Source organism: Podarcis tiliguerta, assembly GCF_965153285.1.
Source record: "Podarcis tiliguerta genome assembly, chromosome: 5".
Lineage (NCBI taxonomy): Eukaryota > Metazoa > Chordata > Lepidosauria > Squamata > Lacertidae > Podarcis > Podarcis tiliguerta.
The window spans coordinates 78,591,203-78,607,332 of NC_139538.1; the positions used below are offsets into that span (position 1 = coordinate 78,591,203).

General features: G+C 42.8%; 1 protein-coding gene and 1 long non-coding RNA gene across 6 annotated transcripts in view; one reads left to right on the forward strand and one right to left on the reverse strand.

Moving 5' to 3' along the window:
• LOC310677547 overlaps positions 1-16,130 on the reverse strand; it is a 161,184-nt gene that overhangs the window by 8,107 nt on the left and 136,947 nt on the right. The gene's annotated exons all lie outside the window — the stretch shown is intronic.
• Positions 7,729-16,130, forward strand: part of LOC310677467 (uncharacterized protein) — a 61,770-nt gene continuing 53,368 nt past the window's right edge. Inside the window, exons 1-3 of one of the 5 annotated variants that reach the window (XR_014511166.1) lie at positions 7,729-8,178; positions 8,936-9,099; positions 9,641-10,192. Coding sequence is in view for 3 of the 5 variants with exons in the window: in XM_083440578.1 (XP_083296704.1) it covers positions 8,160-8,178; positions 8,936-9,099; positions 9,641-10,204 (747 nt within the window). In the remaining 2 variants the exon portion in view is untranslated. Of the gene's footprint in view, positions 8,179-8,935; positions 9,100-9,640; positions 10,220-11,397; positions 11,816-16,130 lie in introns of those variants that run through there. The other 4 variants (XM_083440578.1, XM_083440573.1, XM_083440580.1 and 1 more) reach the window with 4 other exon arrangements.

A 16,130-nucleotide genomic window follows, 5' to 3' on the forward strand; every position in this document is an offset into this window, starting at 1 on the left:
TACCTAGAATACAAGGGGCTTCTTATTCGTTCCAGAATATAGAAATGTGTCCAAACTAATTAGCTTCAAAATTCTCTTATTTTGGAAGGGAGATTTAGGATGCTGTGCTAGCCTAACTTACTTGGGACTTAGGCCCTACTTCTGAGTAGGCATGGTTAAGGTTGCTCTGTTAACAGCATTCCCAATATTGTGTATTTTGGTGTGCTGGTGAAAAGCTGCAAACTGTACTATATGGGTTACTGTTGTGTGATTTTTATAGAGTTAAAAGTATAACACTTATTTGTCTGCTGTATAATTTTCCGTTTGTTTGTTTGTTTGTTTGCTTGCTTTAGATTCCACCCTTCATCACAATATCTCAGGACAGTTCACAAGACGATAGATAGATAAAACTTTATTCGCATTAGCGGAATCTATAACCTGAAGGGCCTGTAACATTAAAATCTAGGGATTGTGGCATGTATTAGCTGTGAAGTAGCCTTTTATTTTTGATTCATCAACCTTGGAATCCAAGCATGTCTGTTTATGATGGTATGTGAAGTGGATTCCAGACCATTTATACTTGATAGTAAATATTTCCAGACAATTTGGCCTTGGCTAGGGACATTAATATTCCATTTTTGAGAATCGTACTTCTATCTCACTTGACAGTCCTGTGAGGCTCCCACAATAAATAAATAAAAAGCTCACAATCAGGCTGATATCCGTTTCGTATCTCAAAATGGGACAAATATATGGTCTTCCCAAGAGGGTTACCAAAACGGGGACTGGGGGTGCGATGTTGCTCTTGAGGACTTCCACTGGCACCCCAAAAACATCTGAGACACACATCTCCCCTGCTCACTGCCCTCTTCCTCAGCAACTGGGAAACTTTATCGGATACAGTAGACCGTCTTTCACGATGCCATATGCCACAATAAATTTGGTAGCCTTTGACGTGTCAAAACACTGTTTGCGCTGTTAATTCAACACGTATTCCCGAGCAGAAACTTGACCTCCTGTTTCGTGTGTTTCAGTAGCCATGAAGTTTAACTGTTCATTAAAACAACCACCAGCACAGTGCTAATCTCACATTGACATTGCTGCTGTTCAGATTAGGAAGTTACTTTGTGGTACATTCTGCTTGGAAAGTTGCCAAGTTACAATTTACGCGGTGAAACATTGTGATCTTTGAACCTTGGAGGAGAAAGGGACATAATGTATAAACGAACTAGTTGAAACGCAGCTATGTATTTGATTGAAATAGGTTGAAACGCAGCTATGTATTTGATACCTAAACTTTGTTTGCTGGTTTTCCTTTCCTCGTCCTCCTACAAATAAACCCAATTCAATGTTCTGGGTTGCTATGTTCTCATGGTTTTTATTTACGGAATTTATACTCCGAGCCTAGATCGGCAGTACACACTTTGTGTGTGTGTAGAAGGATTGTTTGTGTGTGTGTGTGTGTGCAGGGATTGTGATTTGTAAATCCTGGTATAAGTAGATTTAGTAACACTTTTCTGTGTTAATAAGATTGGTTTCCATTAATGAGTCTTCCATTTTTTAAAAAACAGAAGTTGGAGATGGGGATATAAGGTTTAATTGATTTTTCTACCATGAGTGTGTTAAGTTGCTCCCCAAAGCTTTAAAGACATATAAGTTTAACTTGTATGTGCCTTGGCCTGCAACGTGGGCATTTATATCATTTTGAACACTTTATTTCATTATCTTGCTCTTAATTCCCGCCCCCCCCGCAAGGTTTGTGGTCTACTGCCTTCAATGAAGCTTTATGGGAGGGTTGCCTGTGAACTAGAGGTACCACTGTATATGCCTGAGGGAAGATAGCCGCGCCCTGTGGTGGCGCCTGGAGACCGGCTGCGAGATAACTCTTAAGGGCTTCCCTCTCGCCATTGTCTTCCCTTATTACGTTCCCGCAGCATCAGCGCTGTAACCAACGTCTTGCTGGGACAACGGGGGGGGTGTCCTTCCCGCTCCTCTTTCTCGTCCCAACGGCCGCCCCTCCCCCACTCCCTCTCGCTTTGCCTCAGAGATTCAAGGTTGGCGCCGGGGCCGTTTCCCTCCTCAAACCGCCCCCGCCTGCCCTGCCCTTTGGCCACGCCTTCCCCTGCGACGTCACCTTGGCCGCCCTCCTCCTCCTCCTCCTCCCTGGTCTCCCCGCTCCTCCCCCCCCTCCCCTCGGTCTCCTCTTCGCTCCCTCTTCACACAATGGCCCCCCCACCCCACCCCGCAGGGGGGACCCACCCAGGAGGCGAGATAAGGGCATTAGCATGTCTGGCCTCTGAGGAAGGCTGCCCCCTCTCGCCTTCCATGCTGCTCCTTTCATTCCTTCATCCTTCTGCTCCCCTCTGGCCCCTCCAGGCTCTGCGCGGGGGGGGGGGGGGGAGACCGGCTGGGCTGCCCTAAATCCCCCTCTGCTTGGAAGTTTTTTTCTCTTTCTTTTATTTATGGTTGATCATGATTTTTAATTATTATGAATCAAGGCAGATCCATCTAGTCAGAAATACGTCCCTCTCAATCCCTACCATTTACGTATGTACTGCTTTTGAAATGAAACTCACAAAGTGGTTTACATCAATATATCAAAACAATAAGCATCCATTAAAATTGTAATAAAATAGCAAAGGCAAAGTGCGAGGAGGAAAAGTTCAATAATTTTAGGATTGTAGCTTTTAAAAGTGTAGTTTAGTGGGAGAGAAATTTTTCTCTATCCACTTTATCCATGCAATGCAAAATTTTATAAATTTCTGTCATGCCACCGCTTATCCAACTTTTCTCTAAACCAAAAAGTCCCCAATGCTCCAAGCTTTCCTCATTGTTCCATCCACTTGATCACTCTGCTTGCCCTTTTCTGAATTATCTGAACTGGAGATCTGTGATAACGCATCACCTGCTTGTATGCATAGGGTGTGATGGGGGGAGCAATTAATCCCTTTCCCGTGTCCCCCCCAAGTCCTAATTGCTTTCTAAATTGCTGTTTCCTTTGCATGGCAGTGGTGGGAAGAACGCTGGGTGTTTTGCAGTAGATCACAAAGGATTGCTGACCTCACCTCCCCGTGTTTCTAAATACAGTAACCGCAAAATAATCCCCTCCTCCTCTATATTATACTGCTGAGATGAAGAATACTTGAGTTAACCGGGAACGGATTTACGTGTGGAAAGCCTGTGAGCTCCCATTAATTCTGATTCTCAAAACACGTTCCTGGGCTCATAATTCTTGTATTCTAAGTCTATGGCTTTTGTACTAAGCTCTTTATTGCTGGATCCAAGGTTCTAGTTAAAGTGAGGGAAGCAAATCTCTTGCTGCATGGTGCCTGTGACTTCCAACCCCCTTATTGGGCCAATATTAGTTCTGATGGGTAAAATAGCATGGTATTTACACCTCTTTCCCAGTGCCACAAATAGTTCTGAATCTCTACTCCCCTCCCCTCGTTTGCTGTTTTCAAACCCAACAACAGATGACTATTACAGTTCTCCCAACATCAGTCCCAAGCAGTGACAGACCTACATTTTGGGGGTGCTGAACTCGAGCTGTTCTGGGGGCCCCTTCACAACTAGCAATAAGTTCTGGGTAACCACTGTTGTCATCTTCAATGGGGCTGTTCCCTGACAGATTACCACATTTTAAAAAAAGAATTTCTGTTCCGGGTTGTCACATGTGTCAAAGTCACTGGTGTGAATAAAAATGTTTACGCATGTGGACTAAATCCCTCTGAGATTAGGCGCCTTTGATTCGGTCGACCGCAACAAACTATGGACTAAACTAGAACACCTTGGTATCGACCCATATCTACTTACATTGATTCAAAGTTTACATTCTAATAACCAAATATATGTTAAAGTATCAAAAGATGGTAGACTTGCAGGTCCTATTCTGAATAATCGAGGAGTTAGGCAAGGCTGTATTTTGGCCCCTACCCTATTTAATCTATTTTTATCTGACCTACCATTATTTCTTCAAAACGCAACGACTCATACTCCTTATTTAAACAATAGCCCACTCTTTTTATTACTTTATGCAGATGATGCTGTAATTATTTCACTCTCTGTTTTGGGTTTAAAAAAATTATTTAAGAGCTTCTCAAACTACTGCTCTCTCAATAATCTCTAAATTAATTATGATAAGACAAAGATTATGCAATTCAGAAAGAGAGGGAACCCAAAAGGCTGTATAATTAATGGACATCTAATACAGGAAGTTAAGCACTTCAATTATCTGGGAATCACATTCAAAAATAATATGAATTGGAATACACATATATGTGCTGCAATAGTTAAGGCCAAAGTGACAGCCCACCATATTAAATCCTATTTTTTTTCTCCAGTAGGAAACAGATTTATTCCAGCTGTATTGCAAGTGATTGACATGAAACTCTGTGCCCAACTTCTATACGGCACACCAGTGTGGATTTCAGGTGACCTCAAGAGGTTGGATAAATTTCACGCATCCCTTCTGAGGTCATTATTAGGACTTGCAAACTCTGTAAAATATGAAACAATATGTTGTGAGCTGGGATTATTGCCTTTATCAGTAAGAGCATGGCTGAGGACCTTGAAATATTGGATCTTCCTCCATTATAGAGCCCTATCCCCAAATTCTCTACTTTACGATCTTTTAAGTGATAGTGCAATCTACAATCTATCATTGATTTGTAGGAGAAAACTGGATTCGATAGGGCTCACTCTAACTGACTTTGAAATCTCTGATCCAAAAGATACATGGGAAATTATCAGGAAGACTCTTACAGAAAAAAGTGTTCTCACCATGCTTGAGGTTGCAAAGCACAGCATCTGCTCTCCTATCCACTTAAATCTCCCTTTGTGTAGAGATTTCCAAAAGGGATACATGACAAATCTGAAGAAACATGAATCGTGTAAGCTGTTTATGTTGGCCAGATTTAACATGTTTCCCTCAGTGGTAGTGAGAAGAAGATACTTAGCTATCCCAGAATCAGAGCGTCTCTGCAAATGCAGAGAGCAGGAACCCGATACTCTAGAGCATATATTTTTTTCCTGTGATTTTGGCAGTTATGCCAGAAGACAATTATTTGAGGCCCTAAAATTTAATAGACAGATTTTTACACAACCAACTGTTCAGGACCTGCTAGCGGACAGCGATGATCAAATTACTTTAATAGTGGCAGAATTTTTAAGTGCTGTCCATGAAGAAAGAATGGCCCATGATAAAGAGACTTAGTGGTTTTTAATGGTAGGTGATGTTGCTGTGTTGTATTATACTATCTATGTACATCAATTTATTTTTTGGAGTTAAGATTAGGACTGGGATAAATTCTGTTCGCTGAGCCCGTATTTTATACAGTCTATATATATGATGTGTGTATGTTAATGTGCGGTGTGCTATGCCTAATAAAGGATTTTGAATTGAAAAAATTGAATAAAAATGTTTATGCTTGTGAACTAAATTCAGGTCTGGGGCCCCTCTAGGATTTGGCGCCCAGAATCTTAAGATTCATTGGTTTCCAAGGAGATTTGCCCCTGATTCCAAGCTGCTCTCTGTATAACATAGGCAAAATGCCAGAATCTAGATGCTAGAACAGCTCTGGAGAGATAGATAAATGGAATACAATAGATAAAAGGCAAGATTAAAACAACTCCCAATTGAGATCAAAAAGCTAAGGTTGGAGGATAAAACCTGCAGTAAGGACAACTAGCTGCAAGTAGATCTAAATGTCTTCACCTGACACATACAAAACCATCAAAGTGATGCCAGGCAAGCCTTTCTGGGAGTGGAAGGTGCGGGATTTATTTCCCCACATCCATCTCTCTGAATGAGGGAAAGAGTGGTGGAGAGCAGAGGGCATCATTACGCAGGAGAGACTGCTAAATCTTAGTGAAAGGAAAGGTACTAGGTGGTGTGTCATCTGGTTTGGATGAGGAAAGACTGCAGCATTATCGCCTGCCCTGGGTGGCATCTACACATAAAAAACACCCTGCAAATGAAACATTTTGAAAAATATATTGAATTTCCCATAGCTCACCACAAAAAAAGGTAGTTCTTCCTCGAAAAAAAGTTTCCTTGCCGATTCTGAGTCAGCATACTTAGGATTAGGGTTTATAGGTACACTTAGGGAGGGTCCCTTGTGTTAATTTTCTTAGGCAAACATAACAAAGAATGTACCAACAGGGAACCATTCTTGATTAACAAACTGCCAGGGACTGGGAACATTCATTATCGATAAAAGTCAAAGTCAAAAACATGCAAAATGCAATTACAGTTAAGCTAAAACCACCGATTAAAAGACAATGCAACTTTTTGCAGGTAAAGGAAAGGAAACAAAGTTTATATCAAAGTTTATAAAGGAAGGGAAACAAAGTTTAAATCAATTGCCTTCTGCAGAAATATACCGAACTTCGAAGCGATGATGATGGCAGAAATTGGAGACATTTCACTGTGTCTCTCCCACCCCCAATGTGAGCCCTCTTTTGTTCAGGGATAATCTTTCCTGAGACAGTACTGATATGGTTGCTGAAGTTTCCACATCTTTCTGTAACACCCCCAACCTTCACGGAAGCTTTTGTTGAGTAGTAAAAAATGTAGTTCTTACTCGAAAAAAAGTTTCCTTGCCGATTCTGAGTCAGCATACCTATGATTAGGGTTTATAGGTAGGCTTAGGGAGGGTCCCTTGTGTTAATTATCTTATGCAAAAATAACAAAGAATGTACCATCAGAGAACCACTCTTGATTAACAAACTGCCAGGGACTGGGAACATTCATTGTATGAGCTGGAAGGTTTCAGACGTTTTCAGTTCCTTTGAGGATCGGAGGCAACTCTCTTGCCCCGGGTGTAGGGTGGAGCGGCAGGCTATTTGGATGCCGCAAGTCCCTGAAAGGCAGAGGAATATGGCCACGTGAAAGTTGTGGGGATAGAAAGACAGAAAGAGAAATAGTTGAAGTGAAAAACAAAGGAAGCACCAGCAAAGTTTGAAGCAAGCCCAGGAAACGGAAAGCTCGCTTTCACTCAGAATGCAACCCCGTTAGAAACACAAGTGAACAGCACAAGCAACGCTGACACCAAACCCTACATAAATTAAGCAGAATAGAAACATCGCCACCCACACCCACCCCTATCCCCACCCTCCACCCCTTTTTTGCTCCCCCTAATGTCTCAACAAATGAAACGGATTTGTAAAAAATGTTACATGTAAAAAATACGAGAGACATTACACATACTTCTGTAAAACAAGAAAATCTTTAATAAAAGAAGAAGAAGAAAGAAAGAGAATGCAATCCTCTTGCAGTTACAAGCGATAGTGCATTGAGACTGTGTAGATTCAGGATTTGGTTGCGACGTCTGTCCGGAGCTGGATACTCCCAGCATCTAACATCAACCGCTTGGGCTTGAAATCCCTACTGACTTCTTGGCAAGAGGAGTTTGCCTTCCCTTCATTTGCAATGGAGTTACTCACATTCTTCCCTTCAAGTTTTTGCACCGCCTAACCTTAACGAAAACCTCTAAGCGGCTTACGAAAGCATGAACATGATCGATAAAAGTCTAAGTGAAAAACATGCAAAATGCAATTACAGTTAAGCTAAAACCACCGATTAAAAGGCATAGCAACTTTTTGCAGGTAAAGGAAAGGAAACAAAGTTTATAGCAGGCGCCGAAAAGGGTGCAGTGAAGGCGCCTGCTTCATCTCAAAAGGCAGGGGGTTTCAGAGTGTAGTTGCTGCATCTAGGCTTCTTGGGCAAACCTTTCAACATGCCTAAGTCTTGGCGCATCTCTGTCTGTAAACTGACAGCTTCGTAATAATATTTTTAAAAAATAAACCACAGTTGTGTCTGGCTCTCTCGCTCCCCAACCCATCCTCTCAATTCCCTTCTCTTCAACTGTGCGCACTAATCTCCAAGCCAATGGGGCTGTTTTCCAGTTTTGCTAAGGGGTGATGCTAAGGGAAGGGTGCGCTCCAGCCCATCTAGATTGGTCAAGCAGCGCTTGAAAGTGAACTTGAATCTCGCTCCTGCCCAAAAGCCGCCTCCCCATTGGAGCGCTTCTCTCCAAGGGAAACGCGCCGGCCAATTGGCAGCCAGGAGGGGCTATAAAGGCGCCGAACTCCAGAAACCTGGAGCGGGCCTTGAGGAGAAAGGACTCTTTGCAAGGGAAAACCAGCTTTGTTGGAAGAGAGCGAGCCAGCGCTTTTGCAAGATGAAAACTACCGGCCGAGGTAAGAAGAGAGGATTGTTAAGAAGATTTTTAGTTCACTTGTCTTTAAAAAATTGCTCAAATGAATGATATAAATTCAACGGTTTTTATAAATGAAGGGTGTTTTTGTTTCTGGGTCAGGATCAGGGTGTAGGGAAGGCTTTCAAAGACCCATTTGTGGTAGCCAGGGAGGGATTACACAGGGGCTCAAATGTCTTCGGTTGGAAACATTTCGCAAGATTGGTTTGCACCTCTTTTCTTATAAGCATGAAGCATTTACTGCATTTTACTGCATGAAGCATTTACACACACACTTTCTGAATGTTAAATCCCTTTCACATAAACGGGATTAAATTTCCCAATAAACGTGGTTAGGATCAGTTGCGACAAAGGATGGCAGGCGTAGAAATAAGAGTTAAATTCTTACGCTTCGGCTTTTCATCAAGCCTTGTTCCGAGCAACCGGAGGTTTATTTAAAGGCCACAAAGTGCGTGGAAATCAATGTCAGGTACAAAAGCCTTCCTGTAAAAAGCGAAGGCTTTGCCCTTCTGCCCTCGGCCGGGTGGGTGGTCAGCGGGGCGCTTGAAAGAATTGCCACTGAAGCCGGGGGTCGTTTTACGCAGTGTAACCTCAGGCAGCGCCCGATTCTGGGGCACTGGCTCCCGGGCAAGTGCAGGCGATGCAGTCCTGAGCTTTTCATGTCGGGAGGAAGATTGGCAAGCGTCGCTTCTGTTTAAGCTGAGCGCTTCCTTCAGATTTGCCTCTTTGTCTTTTCCCAGGAGGAAGCTACCCCAAAACTGGAGGAGATAGGAGAAAAAGGACCGTTTTCACCCCTGCACAAATCGAGCTTTTAAAAAAGGCGTTTGAAGAGAACCAGTACCCCGGATACGAGACCAGGGAGGCGCTGGCGAGGTGCATCGGAGTTGAAGAAGATCGTGTGCACGTAAGAATCGGGATGGTGGGGGCTCCCAAGACTTCCCTAAACCGCACATACTGGAACAATTTGAAACACTCAGAATAATCCTTGTGTAGTCGAAGGCCTTATTTCACCCTGGTGCCTCTCAGCTTATAGCTTCCTCTTTCTTGGTGTGTGTGTTTTTTTTTGGGGGGGGGAGGGTGTATCGTGGATGTAAAAGCTTTATAATTAACAGTAGCTGGAGATTATGTACATGGGATATATGAATGTGGAGCTGAAGATAGTAGAAAAATGCTGCAAAGAACTAAAGAGAAACCCCAGAGGAATAAGCATAATTTATTAAATGTAATTCTCTCTGTTGGATCAAAAAGACATATTCATGGTAAAATGTCATCTATATTCACAGAACATAATGCCTATATGCCTTTCACACAACACAAAACAAGTTAACGTAGGTTCTCCCACTGTCATACACTAATCTTTGCTTAATTATTATACCTGAAAGTGAAATTATGACCTACCTGTTTGGAAATAATGGGCATTTGGTTTTCTCCTTTCTTCTGTTCAGATCTGGTTTCAAAACAGAAGGGCCAGAACACCAAAGAGGATCGGTTCCAGGATAAGGATCGGGAACCATGCTGCAGCTCCTTATAGCCGCAGTGAGAGAACCAGTTTAAGAAGCACCCTGGACAGCAGCCCAGGAAGCAGTTCAGGAAACGGCCAAAATATTCACATGCAACAATATTTCCAGCCACACAACTTGCATTATGCTGAAAGCTGTGGAGGAGCAGAGTTGTGGCAGCCACCTCTCAACAACACACAACCAGGAGAGTGTGCCCCGCAACAGCAGAGCCCCCTGGAATTGGACCCTGCTTATTTCCAGCAAGCTGCTTTTTGTGGAACTGGGCTTTGTGAGACTTCCCAGGCGAGCAACTGCCCAGTTCCATATTATGGTGCGGAGATGGTGAGGCAGCCTCCACCATCAGCTGGGAACTTCTTCATGGCATCAAGCACATATACTCCCTGGTCTGCAACGGGGAATTATTCAGCTGCAAATCCTGGACAAATGCAGAATGTTGATGGAAGTGCTTTGGACTCTCAGTTTTTCTCTTTAAGTCAGGTTCCAGATTAGCATCCCAACTCCTTCCTTGCTCCCTCTTTTAATGCCTTTTATTGTATTACTTTGATATTTTGAATAAAGTTTGTTCCCTTACCAGCTTGTCTGGAGTCTTGATTTAATTTTCCATTTACTGAAACATTCACTTTCCTGTGTGCAAGCATATAAACATGGGCTTAATTTTCCCATAGGAAAAAGTCAGTTGTGAGGTACATGTGGTTCTAGAGATAAAAGGTCGGGTCTCGCCACCCCAAGGTTTGTGCTCTGCTGCCTTCAATGAAGCTTTATGGGAGGGTTGCCTGTGAACTAGAGGTACCACTGTATATGCCTGAGGGAAGATAGCCGCGCCCTGTGGCAACGCCTGGGGAGCGGCTACGAGATAACACTTAAGGGCTTCCATCTCGCCATTGTCTTCCCTTATTACGTTCCCTCAGCATCAGCGCTAAAATGAACGTTTTCCTGGGGCAACGGCGCGGGGGGTGGTGTCCTTTCCGCTCCTCTTTCTGGTCCCAACGGCCGCCCATCCCCCACTCCCTCTCGCTTCGCCGCATAGAATCAAGGTTGATGCCGCGCGCCATTTCCCGCCCAAACCGCCGCCGCGCATGCGCCCTTGCCTGTCCTGCCTTCGCTCCTTTTGGCCACGGCTTCCCCTGCGGCGTCACCTTGGCCGCCCTCTTCCACCTCCTCCTCCTCCCTGGTCTCCCCGCTTCTCCCCCCCCCCCTCGGTCTCCTCTTCGCTCCCTCTTCACACAATGACCCCCCCACCCCACCCCGCAGGGGGGACCCACCCAGGAGGCGAGATAAGCGCATTAGCATGTCTGGCCTCTGAAGAAGGCTGCCCCCTCTCGCCTTCCATGCTGCTCCTTTCATTCCTTCATCCTTCTGCTCCCCTTTTCCCCCTCCAGGCTCAGCCCGGGTGGGGGGGGGGGGAGACCGGCTGGGCTGCCCTAAATCCGCCTCTGCTTGGAAGTTTTTGGTTCTCTTTAATTTTTGGTTGATCCTGATTTTTAATTATTATAAAACAAGACAGATCCCTTTAGTCAGAAATACGTCCCTCTCAATCCCTCCCATTTCATTTACTTATGTACTGCTTTTGAAATGAACCTCACAAAGTGGTTAACATCAATATATCAAAACAATAAGCATCCATTAAAAATGTAATAATACAGCAAAGGCAAACTGCAAGGGAGAAAAGTTCAATGATTTTAGGATTGTAGCTTTTAAAAGTGTAGCTTAGTGGGAGGTTGGATCTTATTATTTATTTGTTAAATGTGAACCTCATTTTTGTTCCAAATTGTTGCTCTCTAGACCAGTTTCTAATCATCCAGACCAAATGATTCTGCCACCCTGACCAGTTAATACTTAAACTCTTGAGTATTGCTACATCAGTTTGATTACACTATTGACAGAGAACTTTGATCACCATGTTAACATCTATGATGTCATGAATAGCTCTATCTGAATTGAAATTTACATGGATTTGTTGAGCATTCAGATGTCTATCTAAATAGTGTGTGAAGTAATCGTAAGAGAATGATAACTTGGGAAACTGCTTGGCTGTCCTCCAATTGCATTCAGGATAAGAAGAAGACTACAGGGTGGGCAGGCAGATCTCTGAAGCACCAGGTGTGTATCCTTTCTCCTCACACTACTTGCCAGATCAAACACTGCACAGAATTTCCCCCACTGATAGATCTACATTGGATTATTCCTGTCTGATTTAGGGATGCAGGAAGAGCTGCTGATTTGCTCTATTTGTCTAGTTTTAGGAGGATTTTAAAAACAATTAAAAACATTTAAAGACAAGCGAGAGAGAGAGAGAGAGAGATTGCACATACTTTTGTAAAGTAAGAAAATCTTTAGTAAAGATACATTAAAAAGAAACATTTAAAGACCACTTGATTGTAATAGAATCTCTGTAAACAAAACATGAAAATCACCAAAAACTGACAGTTAAAAACAAGTATTTTAAAATTTTGGAATATGTTTTAAATCAGCAGTAAACTAAAAAGATATTAAATAAAACACATTCCATTTCTACATGTCTAGATAGGCTAGCCTAAGCAAAAACACCTTTAGCAGGTGCCGAATATAGTACTTTTTTGTTATTTTTATTTTCCAGTGCTTACTAGTTTTTGTAGGTCAATGCCAATAAAGATTTGAATGAAAATAACTATTTTGAGAATAATTTCTGAAAATGGCCTCTCTTCATAGTTGGTTCTTTTAAAAAAAACAAAAAACCAACAACAACAAATAGCTTGTGTCTACTTCAGTTTCATACTTTCCAAATTTCTCACTTAAAAGAGGGTTTCCTATTCAGTAAGACAATAGTTACTTTAGTGTGAGTGAATATATATGTACAAGTAAACACACACACACACACTTTTATGGGGCCTGGATACATTCATGTCCTGTTAACATAGCATGGAAACATTCCGTTCATTCATGTTGCCTTTTGTTTCATTCATGTTGCCTTATCTAGCTATGAACTCAAGAGATGGCCCTAGACAAGTTCTGTCCCTCAACCCTAGCCCTTTGGAATGTATACAAGTTAATGATAAGGTTGGGCTTGATTGTGTCCATAAAAAAGATAATTATTTAGAGAGACAGAGTCATCTCAGGCTGATTTGGAGTTGATGGTCCACCTTCCTTGGCCTGAGCACAAATTATCTATTCAGTTAACTGTGAGAGAATTCCTCATCTGAAAATTAAGATTACAGGATTTCTTTGTATTACAGCCTTATTCCTGATTGATCACTGCCATTGTGTGAGTATGTTTTAACACGCAGCCTGAAAAGAAGAGGAGTTCTGAAGCATGTGGACTACCCCTACTCATTGGCAGAGTTTGCTTGGAAATGTTTTGCTTTGCTGGTGGCAGTAAGCCCCTGTGACTTCCAGCAACCTGCCTAGCTGATCAGTTTGTATAGAATGCTAAACCATTACTTACTAAACTATGGTTTATTAAACCATGGTTTAGCAGCATTATGTGTGAACCCAGCCCATAACTATGGTTTATTTACTATGGTTAAATGTTCTAGCTAGTTTAGAAATCTTAGCTAATGTTAACCATAGCTTAGTGTTACGTGTGAACCTGGATACCCTCTTTAGCTATGGTTAAAGTGCCATCGCCCCAAAGTTGCAATGTTGTCAATGAAGTGCTGCAAAAAATTCAAACTGCTCTCACTGTGCTTTTAATGATTCTACAATGCATTGAATCAAGATTTAACTGATTATCTGCCTGATGCCTCAGTTGTAACCATGGTTTATTAACTATGGTTAATGTTAATGAGGGGTTAGTGTTACGTACAACCAGGCCAATGACATGTTTTAAGATCTGATCAGTAGCTTCAGTAAGAATTTATAAACTAGTTTGTGAAGGTTTTCCTTCTGGTGGTGTTTTTTTAATTTCTAATGGTAAAGGTAAAGGTACCCCTGCCCGTATGGGCCAGTCATGTCTGACTCTAGGGTTGTGCGCCCATCTTACTTAAGAGACCGGGGGCCAGCGTTGTCTGGAGACACTTCCGGGTCACGTGGCCAGCGTGACGAAGCTGCTCTGGCGAGCCGGCACCAGCGCAGCACACGGAAACGGCGTTTACCTTCCCGCTAGAAAGCGGTCCCTATTTATCTACTTGCACTTAAGAGTGCTTTCAAACTGCTAGGTGGGCAGGAGCTGGGACCAAACGACGGGAGCTCACCCCTCCGCGGGGATTCGAACTGCCGACCATGCGATCGGCAAGCCCTAGGCGCTGAGGTTTTACCCACAGCGCCACCCGCGTCCCCTAATTTCTAATGGTAAGATGCCTAAAAGAAAGATCTCTGGGGGTGTTTTTAAAGGTGAGTTTGAATCGTTTCTTAAATTCATTATAGATGTTATCCCAGAATTCCCCAATGACCACATATGGAAAAATAACCCCACATCTGTTTTACATCTCCAACAAATCGATGATCCTCCTTTATACATTTTTGCTAGTTTCAAGGGGGTATGATGCCATCTATATAGCATCTTAGGATGCGGGTGGCACTGTGGGTTAAACCACAGAGCCTAGGACTTGCCGATCAGAAGGTCGGCGGTTCGAATCCCCATGATGGGGTGAACTCCCGTTGCTCGTTCCCCGCTGCTGCCAACCTAGCAGTTCGAAAGGACGTCAAAGATCAAGTAGATAAATAGATACCGCTCTGGTGGGAAGGTAAACAGCGTTTCCGTGCACTACTCTGGTTCACCAGAAGCGGCTTAGTCATGCTGGCCACATGACCCAGAAGCTGTATGCCGGGTCCCTCGGCCAATAAAGCAAGATGAGCGCCGCAACCCCAGAGTCGGTCACAACTGGAGCTAATGGTCGGGGGTCCCTGTACCCTTTACTTTATATAGCATCTTCATGGTGTTTTCCCTAGAGGAACCACATTCTAACATGCAGCACATTGTGAAGACTGGGCCTGATTTCTGAGTTCACATAATGTGTATAGATATCCATTCCACTGTACATTCTATTACCATTGCCACTGCCATTTCTAGAGTGCTGAGAGACTAGAGTGCTCCAGTTTTCTCAGGGACAACATTTTGTGTTCTTCACAATACTAACAAAGCCTTTTGACTCTTGGCAGTTTTTTGTTTTTTTAATTAGAATGCCTTTGCTTTATTTTAATTCATGACATTTGAGAATTTTGTGCAAAACAAACCAGACATTTTAACACACAAGGCATTTGCGATCAGTTCCTGACAGTACTGAGTAATCAGTATTTAAGCAATCTTTATTATTATCCCTTAACAACACAGTTGTGGCAGTTTGACTCCTCCCACCGATGTGAACAAAGGCTTGCTAGACAGCTGATCTCAGTCTAGACTCAATGTCTGGAGATCAGTGATAAGGCATCACATGTTTGCAGCTGAGGGGTGGGGTGGGTGGAGTCAGAAAGAGCTTGAAAGGGGATTTTTAACCCTTTCTGCTTTGTTCCCCCCACCAATCTGAATGGCTTCCCAAGCTTCTATTTTCTTCACATGGCAGGGATGGCCAGAAGATAGATAAGCTCTAGGTGATTTTAAGTAGATCAGAAAGGATTTCTGACTTCCCCATGTTTATCAATAACAGCAACAAAGTAATCCCCCTCCCCTAAATTCGGAATTGTACGTTGTATACAGTAAAAAATAAAATGGGGCGGGGGAAAACAAATTTGCTGCATGGTGCCTGTAACCTCCACCCTTCCTGCTGGGCAAATACTAGCTCGGAGGGGGCAACTTGGGTGAAATGGCATGGTGTTTTAAACCCATTCCTTAGCACCGCAAACAGATCTGAATCCATAACTACCACCTGCCCCCCCCATGTTGTGTTTGCCATTTCTAAAATTAACAAGAAATGAGTTTATTACAGATAAACTTACAAAATTAGGTCTGGCTTGGTTCCAAGTCACTTTCTGAGTAACACAGACAAACAATTTTTAGTGTAGGAAGTAGATTTCACATAGAGCATGGAGTAAATGTATGGAGGTGTGGGCTTTAGAATTTGCAAAGGGATGATAGATTTGAATGACTCCCAATAGATGGATTGAGTTCCCAGGCCATTAGTTGTTCATCTCTACTCAGTAAAGAAGTAAGGAGTTTTGTTTAGTTTAGTTTTTAAAAGAAGCATGGTAAGAATCAGAATGTATTGTAAATCTATTACATTCTTTTTTATTCATTTTTGCTTTTAACAATTATCATCTCACATAAATCATAGTCATTCTACACACAGGATTCTCTGAATCCCAAGACTTCCCTCCACCTTTCCATAGTTTCCCAAGATATTCTTTTCCAACTGCAGCATATAATATTCTCCATATTTCCTTAAAACTCAGTTTTTACAATAGTTCCCTCTACATTGCAAGAGCTGAACAACCCTTTACCCGAAGGTTTCTTTCTCTTTCCCCTTAAAATTTCTAGCCGCAGAGTATGCTGCAAAGGACCTGT